This window comes from Diorhabda sublineata, chromosome 2 (assembly GCF_026230105.1).
Source record: "Diorhabda sublineata isolate icDioSubl1.1 chromosome 2, icDioSubl1.1, whole genome shotgun sequence".
Lineage (NCBI taxonomy): Eukaryota > Metazoa > Arthropoda > Insecta > Coleoptera > Chrysomelidae > Diorhabda > Diorhabda sublineata.
Genome location: NC_079475.1, coordinates 744,479 through 761,804, shown reverse-complemented (window position 1 = coordinate 761,804; position 17,326 = coordinate 744,479). Strand labels below are relative to the sequence as shown.

The 17,326-nt window shown below is 32.1% G+C and overlaps 2 protein-coding genes across 3 annotated transcripts in view; one reads left to right on the top strand and one right to left on the bottom strand.

Moving 5' to 3' along the window:
* The window catches only part of LOC130453097 (dopamine D2-like receptor), a 144,733-nt gene that overhangs the window by 75,407 nt on the left and 52,000 nt on the right, over positions 1-17,326 (top strand). The gene's annotated exons all lie outside the window — the stretch shown is intronic.
* The window catches only part of LOC130453409 (transient receptor potential channel pyrexia-like), a 48,429-nt gene that overhangs the window by 24,203 nt on the left and 6,900 nt on the right, over positions 1-17,326 (bottom strand). For both annotated transcript variants that reach the window (XM_056793137.1, XM_056793136.1), the window contains exons 3-6: positions 5,734-5,856; positions 2,960-3,259; positions 2,063-2,176; positions 773-975 (exon numbers count right to left, since the gene is read on the bottom strand). In XM_056793137.1, the coding sequence (XP_056649115.1) occupies positions 773-975; positions 2,063-2,176; positions 2,960-3,259; positions 5,734-5,856 (740 nt within the window). The remainder of the gene's footprint in view (positions 1-772; positions 976-2,062; positions 2,177-2,959; positions 3,260-5,733; positions 5,857-17,326) is intronic.

Genomic DNA, 17,326 nt, shown 5'->3' with positions numbered 1-17,326 from the left:
AAAGATTGTAAATCAACATTTTCTTTTCTTTCAACATTTCATCTATCATCTGCGGTAAATCAAACCATCGAGTTCAATTTATGCTTGAAGTAGATCTCACAGTTTTGTCAGAGAGTAAACTCGTCGTCTTCTGAATAATGAACTCTTTAATGTGATAGAAATCACATTCAACCCCAATGGTTCGTTGGTCAAAGATTTTCCAACAATGAAGATGTGATGTTGGTAGTTGAGGAGATTACGTTAAAAAAATGTTGTGTTCTCAATGTTGAGCCAGGTTCTTCTGGGATGCTCATATAGACTAAAAGTAGAAACTGCAAGAACTTAACCTGTAATTTGAATAGATAAATACTTGTGTTCAAAATAGTGAAAACATTTAAATTTGTTAGAAAGGTGGTTTGAATATAAACAGGAATGTTGCAAAAAAATTCATTTGAGATGCCTTTTTTGTATCCTCTATGGTGAATATTCGGAGCAATAAATCAGAAGTCTTGGCGCCCTTCTGGCTTCAATATTATCAACGCTGATACCGAGTTCTTTAACCATCGCGTAAAATACAGCGTCGGTTTCCCAAGCTTGACACCATTTCTCAGCCTTCTCGGAAAACGAATCAACGAGACAGTCATCCTCGAGTTAAATACATGAGTTTGCAGAATGTCTAGTGTTAATATTTATATCTAATTGTTGCTTAACGGCCCAAGAAACATTGAAACAATAGACAATAAAAAGATTTGTTTTATTTAGTCTATGTGAATGATATTTTGAGAAATCTTACCTGTAAAATTGCATGCGCTAATAATCCCGAAGCTGTGAATATAACTATAATTTTGAGTGCCAATTTGAGACCATCCACATCTCTAACTTGGTCTATGACTAACATTATGTAAACCCCCATACTAAAAGCAAATATGAGATATACACTGATCCATAAATAGAAGAAGTAACAGATCCTCGACCATTTCAACATCAGGTAAAGCTCTAGAAAAGTGAAATCAATATTAACGTATAAACGATCTGATTATAAGATTTTTAGAGCTTGATGTAGCAAGATAAATTTGCCTAAGGTTTAAGAGATGCAACTTATTAAGTGAAAACATTAGGTAAACATTCTCCTACGATAATTTTTAACTCTGGATCAGCTCACAGAGAAACGCAGCACTCCTATTACAAATTACAATTGACGCGAGCCACCGCGAGAACTGGCTGAGCGAACGCAGGAACAGACGGACTCGGGGGAGCTAAACAAGAATGTTTAGTTCACTTTAATTTAACAGTGTACCATTCGTTGTTATGCAAACTTACCAGATAGAGTGCAAATATAATATTTTTCTAATGAAATATATCAATACATCCATCATAAGCTGATCCCTGCATTTGGTAAATCAAAATATTGGTAATCCGGACTGTTTTTTATGCTTTAACCTTGTAATTTACCCAAAAACGCTATAAAATGATTTTATTTCAACCGCATATGCAAAAACTGGAAATTTCAGCAGATCCTTTACTGTTAAGTTGCAGTCATATAAGCATAGTTGCCACTAGCGATTTCCTCATAAAGTGTGAATTGAGCTGTTATTCGTTTCTTGCGGGCAAAAAGAAGTACAGCGGAAATTCATCTAAAAATGAATCATTTGAAGGTACGGAAACTTTTTAATGATAAAGTGCAGCTTCGCAATTTCTCCACCGTTAGAATACTGATTAAGGAATGTTTTCGAAATCCAATGGATGCACCTAAAGTCTCCAACGAGACCTGTGAAATTCGAACGAACCTTCAATAGTCGTGAAGTTATGGTAACTGTTTTTTACTACCAAACAGGTGTGTGTTGATTGTGGAGCTTATGCAGTCTAGAACAATTCATATTCTGTAACTTTGCGTCGCTTACGGAGAGCTAGCGAAAACAAACGAAGAGCTATCCTGACTTCTGGAATAGTTTTGACAGTACTCGTCTAGCCCAGCGACTCCTTCAGTTTTAACGGGACATTTTCGAATATCCACGCAATTTCACACCAAGTGATTTCCATCTTTTTCTTTAACTGAAATTAAATATGGAAGTAACAATTTTACCAATAAGTGGATGTTGTAAGAATTCAATTTTTTCATCTTCAGTAGCAGCCACAAGCAGGCTAGAAATCACCTCCATTTGTCTTCCATTCTTTCTTGGCGCCAGCACACTAAAATCTGAAAAAAGATAAAGGGGCCGAAAGTCAAAAATATTGCAGTTTTCACATTTTAAGGGCTCAACTTCAAGAGAGTCATGAAATATTTCTAAACGAAAATGAGCATAGAAACTGAGGCTGATGAAGATTAATTGATTGAACAGGCAAATATAAGAAATAAGTGGACTAACTCCAATTTTAACATATTGTACAATTGATTACAGTAGTTCAGAAAATTCCAATAGATGCTTAGATAATAACCTTTGTGTATTAAGGAAACTATAAAGATTACAAGAAGGGCGAAAAGGAGAAGGGATAAAGCAAAAAAAACACGGAACGAAAAAATAGCAGATACAGGAAAACAATGAATAATTAATAAATTTCTGACGCTCTAGAGAAGGCAAAACGAAGAATGTGATAAAGAAGAATATTTTTGTACTTGAATAACTCAGCTTAAACCCTGTACACATGTTCTATGTACTGGGGCAAAAACTAGTTGTTAATTCAGGTACATACACTGCTCAAAAGAGAAAAGATAAATGAGAGAAATAAGATATAGCGAGTCGCTCAAATAGTCAGGCTGATAGTGAAGCAATTAGTTTCCACGTCATCGATTCAAAACGGATTCAGTAATACAGTTGTAAACTCAAGGACTTCAAAAAGATTGATCTGGTTTCCCAGTCGTTCAGTAATCAAGGCTAGGAGTCTTGTACAAAGTAGTTGGTTGCATTGTTGACATGAAGAATCTCAAAAATTCTCATTGTTTTTTAATGTGGTTATAATTTTTTCATGGAACAAGACTCACCTATGAGGTAGCTATGCTTATATTGCTCAAGTTGTTTCGTACGAATTTTCTCATTCAACACACCAGTTATGAACAGCTCAGGATTAACGGTTTCTTGAAAAATAACATCAGCTACACTTTCATTGTTCTCGTCGGTAGCTGATAGATCTCCACCATAATTGAGAAGTACTTCCAAACAATGTTTATGATTATTCTGAGCGGCGTGATGCAATGGAGTTCTCCCGCTATCATCCGGTCTGTTTACTATGTCAGGTGTACAACGTGGATCCTTCAATATCAATTCGAGAGTTCTATTTCCACCTTTAAAACACTAAAATGTTTTTATCTATAGAATACTTAGGAATCAGACTAAACTTTCATCGAGATAGATTGTGGTCAAAAGAATGGAAAAAGATTCAAATTAAAAAAAGATGACACCAACCGAAGGTATGATGAGAATCCATGGACGAAATAACAAGTCAAAAGAAGCTCAAGAGAGTACAGAGAACAGCAATAATGGGAAAAATTGGAGTAATGAGGAGTAGTGTTCAAGTAGAACTAAAAGCAATTTAAACTTGAAACCTATAAAACTACTCATGAAAGTTGTAGCCTTAGGAAGTGCGTTCCGGTTGAAAGACAACCTTTGTATGCGAAAAATTATGAACATGGATCATGGATAAAAAGGGAGGAAAAGGAATAAAGAGTTCGAAATACCGTTATGGTACAAGATAGCCATTGAAAATTACAAAGTCGTTAAAAGATGCTGTTGACAAACGAATTAAAGTCAACCATCATCGATTGTATCGATGATGGTTAGGTAGTATATGAGAACCGGAAATTGAAAGAAGGAAAAACTTCATCAAGAGCTGAAAATTTTTGAAATGAGCTATAAAAGGGAATAAGATGAGAGGGTGATTGACTAATTAAAAATTGTGCTGATAGAATGCGTCTCAGGACTACGCGTGAACCACAACTAATAAAAGTTCTTCATACTAGGCTAGACTAGTCTAGCCTAATCTAATGAGATTTTTTTTTGCAATAACCAGTTTACTATTAATTTATTCGACGCTAATTATCAAAGGTATGAACGATTCGACTTCGAACAAAAGTTTCTAATCTAACATGAAAATACATTTCTCGATACTAATAAAGCACAATCAGTAATACTTATAAAATTGAGAGAATATAAAACCAATTTTTTTATGAAAAGAAAAGCTCATATCCATTCATCATTATTGAGTATACATTGATTTCAGGTTGATTGTCTTATATTAGAGGTTTAAGTATGTTTTTGGGAAGCGTTTGCTATAAATTAGAGCAAAATTATTTCTTTTATATTATCTTTCAAAATAGTAAAATATTAAATTAAATGAATATAGTATGAAATATAAAACACCGACAACTTCTGACCAAAGAATGTGGTAGAGAATAATTATTAATAAAGCACACAAAGAAATAGTTTAAAACTTTTATTTATTGTATATATAAAAAAATCTTCTAATCGCTACCTCGTTAGCCATGAACATATATATCGAATCAAAATTGCAGATTGGGCAAGGAGTAGTTCATTCGAACTACCACAAACATATTTCTATAATTAAGGAGGAAAAGTTGAATTATTCATTATTCCAATGGGACTAGAGAAACTTCTGTGGTGAGGCTTAATAAATGATATTCTATTCCCATGAGAATTCGACTTAGCTGATTTCTTATCAAACCATAATTTTATGGGGTGATTCTTGAATGATGAATCTGTAACTTCAGGTTCAGGCAATGTGAGCACTGTAAGTTAAATTGAAAAAAGAAACGCTAGTTGTTAAACAAAATCAATAGTTTCTTAACAAAAATTTACTCTTTGTTTAACTCCATAAAAGAAAGAAAATTGTCATAAATTGTAATTAATTATTGAAAATACTTCCAGGAGGTATTGAAACACAATCAAATATTGCTTGGAGAACTGATGATTAAGTAAATAAACATTTTTTACATATTATCGAAGATCATAACGTTAATAATTGCCCATTATTGCTAAGTACAGGTTGTCCTTATAAAAGTTGCGGATTTTCAACCATTAAGCATGAGCCGTCCCTGGTGTTCATATAGTATTGTGAAATTATCTATTCCGTCAACTCCACAAAACATGAAAATTTTTAATAATCCATAAAAAATTCATAATGTTTGAATGTATAATTTAGAAAATATACTTAAATATCAATTCTGATTTCTACGATACGAAATTACCTCGATCAGTTCAAATGTCCCAGAAATAGTAATAAGCAGATCAGACATTTTTTGAAAGAAAGTTCGTAAATGAAAACGTTTTCAAATTCTATACAGGAAATAGCAATTTTTTTTGAATGGGGTCTCATGAATTTGGATTCAACTATTCTTGAGATGCTCCATTTTTTACGAAAATGGAAAATTGACAAATCAGTCTAATAATAAAAATATCAAGTCTAAATACATAAAAAACGTTCCGAATTCAAATTTTCAGTACTACTCATAACATTTTCACCGTACGCACATGGAAAAGCTAGAAATCTGATTGACCAGATGCATCCCTTTCTATCCACTTGCCTGAAGAATTTTTATTTGGATAATTTCTAGCAGCTACTTGAACTGCAACCTGATTTTTGCTCTGATATATAAAGGAATATGTTCCAAGAGGCTCCCGAAGCACAGTTTTTGAAAATATTAGGAATTTTCGTACATTCAAGTGTTTACGTGATTGTCCATAATCTCACCAAGTTACGGTTATTATTTATATATAAAATTTGATCAGTTTACCGAGTTACCTGTTTCTCCCAATAAATGAAGCTCGTTTTTATACGACGGCCTTAGCCATGCTCCTGCTTGCAATAACATGGCGACGGACTTCTCTCTTTTATAAAACACTGCGTTGTATAACGGTGTGAAACCTATGGAAAAATGAATTTAATAGAGTTGATTTAGAGAATCGTTTGTTTTCAAATGAGTTCGAAATTGTGAGAAAAAATCGAAATTCTTCAGATTTTACAATCTTTGTACTCTTTAAATAACCATAATAATCTCTTTCGATCTGAGGATTGATAACTTCTCTGTTAACATTTGAAAAGTATGTGCCTATTAGGCATTATAAGATGCCTAAAATACACACATTTGAATAACAAGAACCTCGCAAGTACAACATCACAGTTTTAGACTTATTCGCCTGATGTCGCACTGTGTCAATGCCTGTACTACTTTGAAAAGATTCGCGATGAAGGGTTGATATCAAAATAAACCTTTTGATATGTTTAGGCTTCTGAATTTCTTCATTTTAGGTATCTTCTGATTTAAAAGCAGATTCTTTCATGATTTTTTAATGACGTTAATTTAATTAACGAGAATGTTTAAATATTTACACAAAATTTGAACTTGATATACATATCACAAAAATTTGTTAAATCACGATAATGTCATACTTTGTCGAGATTTCAATCAAAATCATTCAACATTCACCGATTTTGAAAATTTTTGGAATGCGGTTGCCGGGATGGGTTTTATTGACAGTGGTTTCGATGGATGTTGGATAGAAACGGCATCGATTATTATAGTTGTTTTTTTTAGTAACATATATTCAGTTTGTGAGGTAAAATCAAAACGAAACTGTAAAAACAATGAGGTTAAATTTCCCGTGCTTTTATTGAGTGACAGAAATAATAAGACCGTTTTCCTAATTTCCTAATAATCCTTGTTGTTTGTTAACCGCTATAAGTACTGACTATTAGAAAGATTAATTTCTTCAATCTTTAATCAATCGAATTATAGTTAAAGCTTATTAAAAGTCACAATGAATCGTTTATCTGAAAAAGAACGATATTTTAATGATGTTAGGATATGTTGATAAGCGTAAAAGTCAAAAAGAAAAGTGTAATATCGTTAATAATTTATATCCTAACTGAAATCTCATAACAAGATCCACTGTCAGTGAATAAGTAAGAAAGTTAAACGAAACTGGTTCAGTAAAAGATTTATCCAAATCAGGACGCAGAAAAATCAACTGAAAACAAATTTTTAGATGTCTTCTTAGAAGACGTTTGAGTACTAGACAAATGTCCAGAGAATTTGATATATAAAATTAAGTTGGTTCATAAGTTGTTAGATGTCGATCTTATGTTATGTCTACCAACTTACTGACACTAGACCTTGTTACGAGATTTGTATTAGCATTAAAAATATTGAAGAACAGCCAAATTAAACGAGTTTATTCAATCGTAGCAATATCAATGTACAATATTTAATATAACTTGTAATTGAATATCCCTCCACTATAAACTATCTCCTTAACATTGGATTTGAAATTCATTTTCTATTCTTCTATTATGAAACAAGGGTATCATTTATATTATTTTGCGTCATTACTATGAGTGAAGCCTCTTATCCTTCCATCGAGAAAATAGCCCAAATACAGAGGTCGTTTTTGTTTAATATTGATAAATTGCTCCATCAAGCCAAGCTTAATGTGAATAGGAGGCAATAAAACTTTTTTGTGCTTCAAATTGTTTTTGTTACCAGGTGTAAAGCTTATTCTAAAACGGCGGAAACCCGTTGGATCTAATACTAAGACCCTTTGGATTTTAAATGAAATATTTTTCTGGAAATATTCCGGAAATTGAATAGACGTTATTTCTCATAATGGTACTTTAATATTAAATCTCCCTCGTAAACTCGTAATCCAATATTAAATGGATATTTTACACCACTAGCCTAGTAACCAATGACTTTTTGCGCTTTCTTTCCAAATTTTTTTAGACTCGTTTTGCTCGTGCACGTAATAAAACTTTCAGTTAATTAAATTGAAAAGGTGAGTCCAAATCGAGTTATTCATTTGAACAGGAGAAACGACTTCCTTCATACTTCAAAAATAATGAAAACATCGTGTAGACAATGGATATTTTATTTCTGTTTCTACTCATAATTGGAATGCAACGAGAATCATTCCATACAACTGGTCACCTTCCATGGAAGTTCTTTGGAATGAAATTTTTTAACGTGCAAAAATTTGTAGATGCTGCAAAGAAACTTTTTAATGAAAAATCTCTTAATTTATAAGTTCATCAATTTCAATTGCAGGAGACAAGAATTCTTTACAATTATTTTGCTTCTTCAAGTATGAAAAAAACAACTTCACCATTATTTTGAATGATTTTTAAAAGCAATTAATATCATCATATTGAGATTTTTCTAGAATTTCATCAACAATTTCACGGTTCATTTTTTCATCATCCAATTGCTTTCCACACAATTTTAATCTAAAAATGAAAAAGCACAAAATCTCTCAAATTACCGGAGATTTTTTTCTGATATGAAAACATTAAGAAACGCACCCACTCATAGATGCAAAAAAAATTAAAACACAACAGTCCTTAATAAAATTTCATTTCATTTAAAAATTCAATTATGAATATTCTTAGCAGGGGGAAAATATTATTCAAATATTAAATATTATTCTTGTTTTTTATCATAAAATTATTCGATCAATTTGCATAGCTGTTGAATGATAATTTATGACAAGTACAAAAAATCTTAGATATCAAAAATGAATAATGAAGAAGAATTTTTTTAAAATGAGAAATCTAAATTCATCTCAACCCTTATGTCAATACATAGCCTCCACTATGCTATTCAGTATACAATGTACACTACGGGACCATTCTTTAAATGAAATAAAATAATGTATTCCCTTAGGGGTTACTTCTAGAGTGGTTAACTACCTAAGAAACTCTGTTCCTATAATAATACTAACACTGAAATAGAAAGGAAGTGCAGGAAGACCTCCTCACGATTTCACACTACACTTAACTAACTTATAATTATTAACTTCTCTCTAACACTGAAATTATGTATTTGAATTCTTCATTTACTTTTTTATTTCGAGTCATATGACTATTTATTATAAACTAAGTTACTGTGCTAAATGAACTTGTTTATAGATACAAACGAAATTATCAAAAGTTGTAGGAAATAAAAGAACTAAATAAATAAATACACAGACCTTCCTAGAAATTAGTTCAGAAGAAACAATGCTATGACAAAAACTTATATAAAAAACAAACATCCAAGGAATTACGAGTATGTCAAACGTGCGACGCGCCTTCACCTAATTCTAGAATTACATTACAACCGGACAGGACAGTTTCCAGGAGCTTCTCCTTAGATGGAAGTGCATCCTGCAGCTCATGTATAGCTGGTACTGGATGTTTAAATCTCTATTACATGAAAATAACAGGAAAACGTCTTCATTATGTATAGATGATGGGGTGGATAGCTACAAATAAATATGTATCCTGAAGAATAACTCACACAACGCGGTAGGTGGATCTATTTTGTTTTTAATTTTTTATTATCAGGTAAAAGATGTTCCACAAATTGTGTTTGATTCTCGGCGTCTCGCCGGGGGCTGAGATCTGCTCTTCAAGTTTTTCTACAACTAATAAATCAGATTTTTTGCGTCGATATTCAACATTGGATGAAACATAGATTCATAGCTTCACTCATAAATCAAAACAATCATCATTTGATGCTGCCGATGAACTACGGCAGAAGTGTCCAAAGGCACAACAGTCAGTTGAGAAGGTTATGGCTTCGGTATTTTAGGATATGTTGGATTGTTTGAATGCAAAAATCAAGAAAAAACTGCTATAAATGTTGAGGAAAAAACCACTGTTTCACCAAGACAATGCACCGATAGCCCACGAATCACATTTGTTAAAATCCTTAAGATAATTTTCAAGGAATGTTCTGTGAACTTTTACAAAATGATTGCAGTATTGTTTTGAGGTATTTCATGAGTTTTCATTGAGAAAATAGAGGCTCGGAATGAGTTAAAACTCATAAAATAAATCCATTTGTTAAAACTGTTGTTGTTGAATCCCCATCCAGAGGAAATTTTGAATTTCTTAATGGATTTATATTAACAATATCTTTTATTTTTGAAAGTACTAGCCTGAGCTAGATTCGCAATATTTAATTCCGTTGGAAAATCCCACGACGACAGAAAGGTGTTCAAATAGAATGGATAGAAAAGCGTAATAAAGCAACTACCTTCCATTTTCAGTATCCATCAGGGACCACCAGCACCTAAAAGATTCTTGAGGGACCTATAAGAGAACTCGGTAAACAAAAATAATTTATTACGAGCCACAGAATATGCGGGATTTGCGAATTAACTCTGTTATGTAAAACGTTATTTCAGAATATATAACCTAGGGAAAATCTCACAATCTAATTATTTCAATATTTGTGAATGGAAACATGCAACGGGAAGAATTTATAGCAAATGATATACTATACTATATACTATTCGATTCCAATATGTTTATGTTTGTCAAAAATGTCATCGTGAGTAAATTTAACACGATTGTAACCTGTATATTTGTAACTGACTTTTTGGTCTCGATTTTGTCCTACTTTGAGCAACTACAGAGTGTTTGGTTCTAGGCCCGTACACTCCTATTACAGTTCCGTCTGCTGTTTTTGATCCATCCGTATACAATTTAATGGCATTTATGTTCATTTCTTGTATGGTGTTTTGACCTTTGTCTTCTTCTTGTCTAGTATTTTTTCTTCTACTATTCAGCCTATTGAGAGGTAGATGTTCGTATTATCTCTTAGGAGGTTGGCCAGGAGGTCTCTTGAAGTGGGTTTTTCATCATTCGGTTAACTCGTCGTCTCGATCTCGTGGATCGTACTATATACTGAATTTCCATTCTCTCATAGTTTTGTTTCTTATTTGAACTCCGATTCCGATTACTTCATTTTTTTCTTGTATATATTGATATTTGTTTATTTTGATGTCACCCACATCCACAATTAATAACTATTCCCGACTAGTTTCTACTATTCAACTTTTTCTATTAAAACTTCGTTTTCAATACATTTGTTTCCGCATTGTTAACATTTTTCTGATTGAGAATCATTTCCCAAAAATATAGAGTCGTATGCCAAAATCTGACCTGCCCTTAATGGTTGGAGACATAAATTTTCCTTGCATTACATAATTCAGTACGCAATATTCCGCTTTCCGACATTGGAACTCGAATAAATCTCAACATAATAACGCCGAAACCAACCAATTGTAATATTAAATATTAAATACCGGGAACATATGAGAACTTAATAAAATTCGTCTCGATGTTGCTAGACGAACAATACATTTGTTCAACTTAGCCCGAGGGCCAAGAAGGTTAATAAATGGAAAGTCAGTTCATTTAAATTAAAACAATTCATTTATACTAACAAAAAAAAAATTCGTAATGTATTAACAAGTTGAGTGACGGTGCGGTCCATAGCACTTTCCCAACTGCCCAGAGCGGTCCTATGGATGTATTTTATTTCGAATCTTCTCCGCAGCCCAAGGGACCATATTTAAATGTGGTTAACAGTTTGGTAGAACCGTCCTGGGCTCTTGAAACACTCACATCTCTTCTTACCTTGTGACTTGGATCTTCATTCTTCACTAGGCAATGGGTTTTTTGGTTTTGGCGTCTCTTGATCACCAACATTCATAGTTTCTTTCGTCAGTAACTTCTTTGCTGCACTAATTTGAGAATCAGTAATTGCTATATTATTTTTTGATATTCTTTTATAAAGAATATGGGCATTCACCATTTCTGTACCAAATAACAGCGCAATAACAATTTTCCTATGCCCCATCAACGTCCTTCTCAAAGAAGTGTTGCCATTTGATCAGACAGATCTTTAGAAGATTTGTCTTTGTTATAGTCGACCACGGCTTAAGGCCCGATCGTCTGTCAATGCTTATTGTCTCATCGTATACTTTGTGAAAATCATCATTATCTTTCAGTATTATTATTCTTTTATCGTTTCCTTTGTTAGTAATTTCATTTCTTCGGCTTCTTTCGAACAATGTCGACGGGTAGTCTTATTTTTTCACAATGTGTGCAATTTGGTTTCCTTGCAGCTTTTCGACTACTTCAAACTTGTATAATACACACAAAAACATCAGCTTTTGCAGTTTTTATTCGAAATAAATCTTTTTATCATTTTTCCTTAGATCCACACCCCATATGGAGTGGCTTATCAGCTTTTGTTGGGGCTTAACTCTTCTATGTCCATATCAATATTTGTTATGGTAAGTCCAGTTATATCTTCATGAGTGGAATCTTTCAGACTTCCTATATTTTTACTTTATATATTTCAAATTGGATCAAACACGCTCGCAAATATATCCACTTCCATTGAAACAAATTGAAGTCAAAAATCTCTCAAATTTGGATATTTCTGGATTGAATATTTCTATTCCAGTTACTCCTGGAGTTGTAAAAAATGGGTCAGCCAGCAGGCCGCATAATTTTATTCAATATTTGAGATCAACAGAGTTTATATCAATATTAATTGAATCACAAAACGAATCAATAGACGGTTTAAGATCATCAAATTGAGGAAATCTGTAATTATCATATCCAATCTCTTTGCAAGATTCAAAACGAATTGAATTATTTTCAGATTTATAAAGGCAACACACATTATGACCTTGTCCTTATTTAAAATATTTAAATAATTTGTAATATCCGTTCTTTTTCTTCTTTTCGATGTTTAAAGAATCTCCTCAAGCACTTTCCAGCACTTAACCAACAAACGTTACTCTTTTAGTTGTAGGGATAAACCACACAATAATCTGTAGGAAATAGTTCCAGGACTATTGACTCTTTCTTTCTTATTGATATTTGTATCTGTTTTTATAATAGAATGGACGTTTATCGTATTCTAGAAAAGTTCCTAATCCACGATCAGTATTAATTGGGGGCTCAATACTGTACAATGCGAAAAAAATGCACAATCATTTGCCAATTAAAATCAAGTCTATAAAATATTGCGTTTTGCAAAAATTTGAAGGCATATTTAATGGAAACTACTTTGATTTTTACAGCTTTTGTCTAAAAATTGTTGACAATTCTTTAACTTCTGGATATAATCCTACGAATTTTGTATGTATGTGATATACTACACTCAGTTTTCGAAAGTCTCGAAATATATGAATTATTTTTGTTAGCACGTTAAGTTTACTTAAGGTTATTTCACATAATACTTCGGGTCTCATCCTATTCGTAAATATTTATCATGGTATTAGTTTTTTCAACATCGTCTTTGGAATCATTAATAATTTGTTTAGGAATTTATTTCAATCCGAATTCCAAGGATTACAGTCTCCTCCGAGAATAGTCATTCATCTTCATCCATCAGGATGTTTCAAATATTTCTCATAATCTTGTCGTATACTGAATGTATAATTTCTGTGGAAATTTCACAGTTCTGGAATATCGGTTCAAATATTAACATCGCCCCACTAGTATCTGCTATACAATTTTGTGGCACGAAGAATTTACCAATTATTGTCAGTGGGGTTATTTTATGTCCAAATTTGGATAGAAGGGAGAGAAAAACTGTTAATTCGAGTCATACAAAAATGAAAACTGATCATTAAATCGAGTAAAAATATTTATATAAGTGGTAGATCTCAATTAGAAAAGTAATATTTTCATCCGATAACATTTCTAGCATTCAATGATAAATCTGTCACAATCTGACACAAAAATTCTGGACTATCAAGGAAGAAAACAGTCGCTAAATCGTTTTTTCATACCTTGATATTTGAATAGCTATTCCATTCCTATAAGGGGTGGGTTTTATAGATAAACTAAACGATTTGATATAGTTGGGAGGAAATTATATTCCGTCAAGTTCATAGTAAATATGGTTATGGTACATTTATAACTATTTTGAGTTGCCTATTCTGCATTCTGTTGTGTACCGCGATAAAATATTTGAGTAAGTTTCAGTTATCAAATGGCAGCTATGGTAGAAACTTTGGAATTACGTTCGGAAGTTCTCGACATTTATTTTCTGCTGCAAAAGCTAAGGTATTAATTAACATACAAAAAGAAGGTTTTTCAGCATCAAAAGTTTGTGAATTTCATGCAATCTCTTCTTTAATTATAATATATCATAGTATACTTCACATTAATGCAAAGAAACATTCATTTAACTTTGCTGTATTGTTAGTACCAAGGAAAACCAGAATCAGATTCAGTAGTGAATTATTCTGATGTTGAATTTTATTTTTGAATATAATGTATTTCTGAATTATCACTGACATTTTTTAAGGTTCACTCCAAAACGATTATTCATCACAAGGTAACCGAAATATACATATTTTGATATTTATAGACATTTTTCTAAATATTTGCACACACCCTCAGTAAATATTATAGTCCAATATTGAACAAAAATTTCTAAAGGTGTAGAAATTTGACAGTTTACGTTTCTTAAGAAACTAATCTTGAAGCAGATAGTCAACTGAACCAAAAATTCATTAAAAATCTTTGAAAAAAGCTGTAGATTTTGAAATTAGCTCTGACACAACAATAATTATTTGGGTCCAGCCTGTTAATCTGATAATTATAAACATATCTACTATTTTTTTCTTGTGAAACAATCATCATCCTAAAAATTTTTCATCAAAAATAAATGTACCTAGAAAAGATATATGAATTAATTTCTTCAGTGTTTAGTGTATAGAAACATAACAATTGGGGTAATTTTTTTTTTCGAGATTCTTTCAAATACAATATTTATTGATATCGTTCATAATTCTAAATTTATAGCAGAAGCAGATTATAAATTTATATAAGCAAATAAAAAGAGCAAAAATTGGAATCGACTGAATTCAATATTGACTGATAATCCAGTCAAATTGGATCAAAAATTGAATGAAACCTGGTTTTCTAATAATCGTTTTAATACTACGTTAAGGAAACTATGATGAGGCTTAACTCGATGAGGATCTTAATGCTCGGAAACTAACCCGGATCACGGTCATTGTTTTCCGGAACTGATCCAGTTAATCCGGTCGTAATCATATGATCATTCCTATCTTGGTAGACCGCTGGGTATATGCGATCAGCTGACGGATTGTTTTATTTGTCTTTGGTTTCTTCCACCTCAGAAATTATTTATTTTCCTTAACTATCTGCTATCAATTTTCATGCATAATTTACTGCACTGTTTAAAACAGTGATTGAGATGATTAAATTCTGAATTACTGGTAAAAACTAAATTCAAATGTGATATACGATATTATTTTTTTTTCACAGACTTTCTACTTTATAAAGTATCATCATGAAATTATTATATGTTATTTATGTGAGGGTTATAATTTTAAAAACTCACCCTGTTTTTGTAAACAAAAGACCATACTTAGTACACCCGGTATTCTCGCCGTAATTTTCGAACGCTTTTTTATAATAGTCAACTAAGCAAAAAGACTTTTTTATTCCTACCCCACCCCAATTTCAGAGTACACAGTAATTTTTTTTACAAACCTTCTGGTGTATTTTCATCAAACTCCGGAAAAATTTTGGTAATTATGTTATCTCCTTTTTCTTTTATAGGAACTTTTTTGCAGCTATCCGGGTCTTACGTGCATTTGCAGAAATTAAAACAAGAGATTTTTTTGTTTGCTCAACACTTTATCGAACTCTTCATCAAAAAGATCAGCAATCAATATTGAAAATGAGAAACACGTTTAATTATTTATTTAATTGCGCGCTTTTTTCAATGGGAGCTAAGTTTTATGAAATTATTCAATTAAGTTTGATCACCTGCATTATTAAAATCACATAATAAAATTAACAAAAATCGAAATAACTCAACTAAAAAGTCTATTAAACCAAAATTATTTCTCACGCCAAATACTATATGTATTCCTTTCAATATCTGACATAGGCCAAGACGATGGTAGAAGTAATACAAGATCATCTTCGGAGTTATACGAGTCATTGAATTAATTCCTTCCAGTAAGTCTGAATTGAGTTGTCGATTAACGTTGACTTAAGTTTTGAAATTTCTTTACCTAGTTGGCTACTCCATTGAGCTACGTCCTTCTTTCAATTAATTACCGAGAAACTTCCGGATAATAAAACCCCGTGCAGCATCTTGTTGGAACCATATACTAGAGTTTGATGCGACAAAGAACCAGGTTGCTGTTTTTACAAAAAAGGCTATCACTGCAGGATATAGTCCTGTATAGACATATCATAATCACCCCAAATTGGCTTCACAAAAAAGTGACCAAACAGTTATGTTCTCCGCAATAGCTTCTAATCCTCAACAAGGTCTAGATTCATCCCCCCATCTTGGGAGTATTGCTTACACATTTGGATCTCGGCTTCCAATGATTCAGAGTTGAGCAGAAGTTGACTTTGAATTCGCTTTATACTATCTTAAATTATAAATTTTAGCTAGCTAAAAACATTTGTATCCTTCTATTATATCTTCTTGTCTCTATTTTGCACATTATGATGCTATGACGGTCATGAAAATCGATACTACGATATGTCATTGTGACATAAGCCATCATTTTTATTTCTCCTATGACAAAATCTCAGTCTGTTTACATTTAAATTTCGAGACAATGAGAAAATGGTACCCCCAGAAATGTTGATAAGATGTTTATCAATATTATTCCAACGCGAAGAAGTGACGATTATCTCGATTGCCGTTTTGTGCTTTTTCGTAGCTTGGCTAGCTTTCACAAAATTTATACAAATATTAATTTCATTATTATGGCCTGCAGTTGCGGTAACTATTATTATCTATACAATACCTATAGTTCACGAAAGATTATTGTATAGAATTGAGGAACCTAAACAAAAAGAAAATACTAGGAATTGGCAAAGAACGAATACAAAATTTGTGATAAATAAAGACTTAGAAGAAAGCAGCTTAGCAAATATAAGACATTTATAGATACAAATCTAAACAAATACATGTTTTGAATAGGAAAATGATTAGTTATAAATGTTCCTCTTTAAGATTGACATTACCTAGATGTAGAATAATAAATTTGATTTTCAATAAAAACGTTCATTCTCTTCCCATTTAGAGCTGATGTTATTAAGTATCTACCTCAAAAGTGTGTATCTATTCTTTAGAAATTAACAATCAGAGACACAGAATGAACCTCCATGGTATTACCATCGTATTGTGGTACCTCTGGTTCAAGAAAATAGGAGTCATTCGACTAATATTATACGGGGTGCTTCATATAACAACCGAAACAGATTAAAGTCGTATAAGCCAAAATATAACGATTACAGGCAATTCACCTCTGCACCAAGTTTTATCCTTGTGCTTGCTGCACTCCAAATTCTAAGGTTATGTGACTCTTACTCAACCCTTAAAATGGTTTGATCGCTTTCTACTGATTATTTCCCATTGTCCTCAACAGTTTCATACAGTGTACCAAGTTTGGTATATTCAAGTTGAAAGGTTGTGATGAAATTGATTTCTTTGATGCTTTTGACTCATTTAAAAGTTTGGTATATGCAAATTTGGTAAACAAGG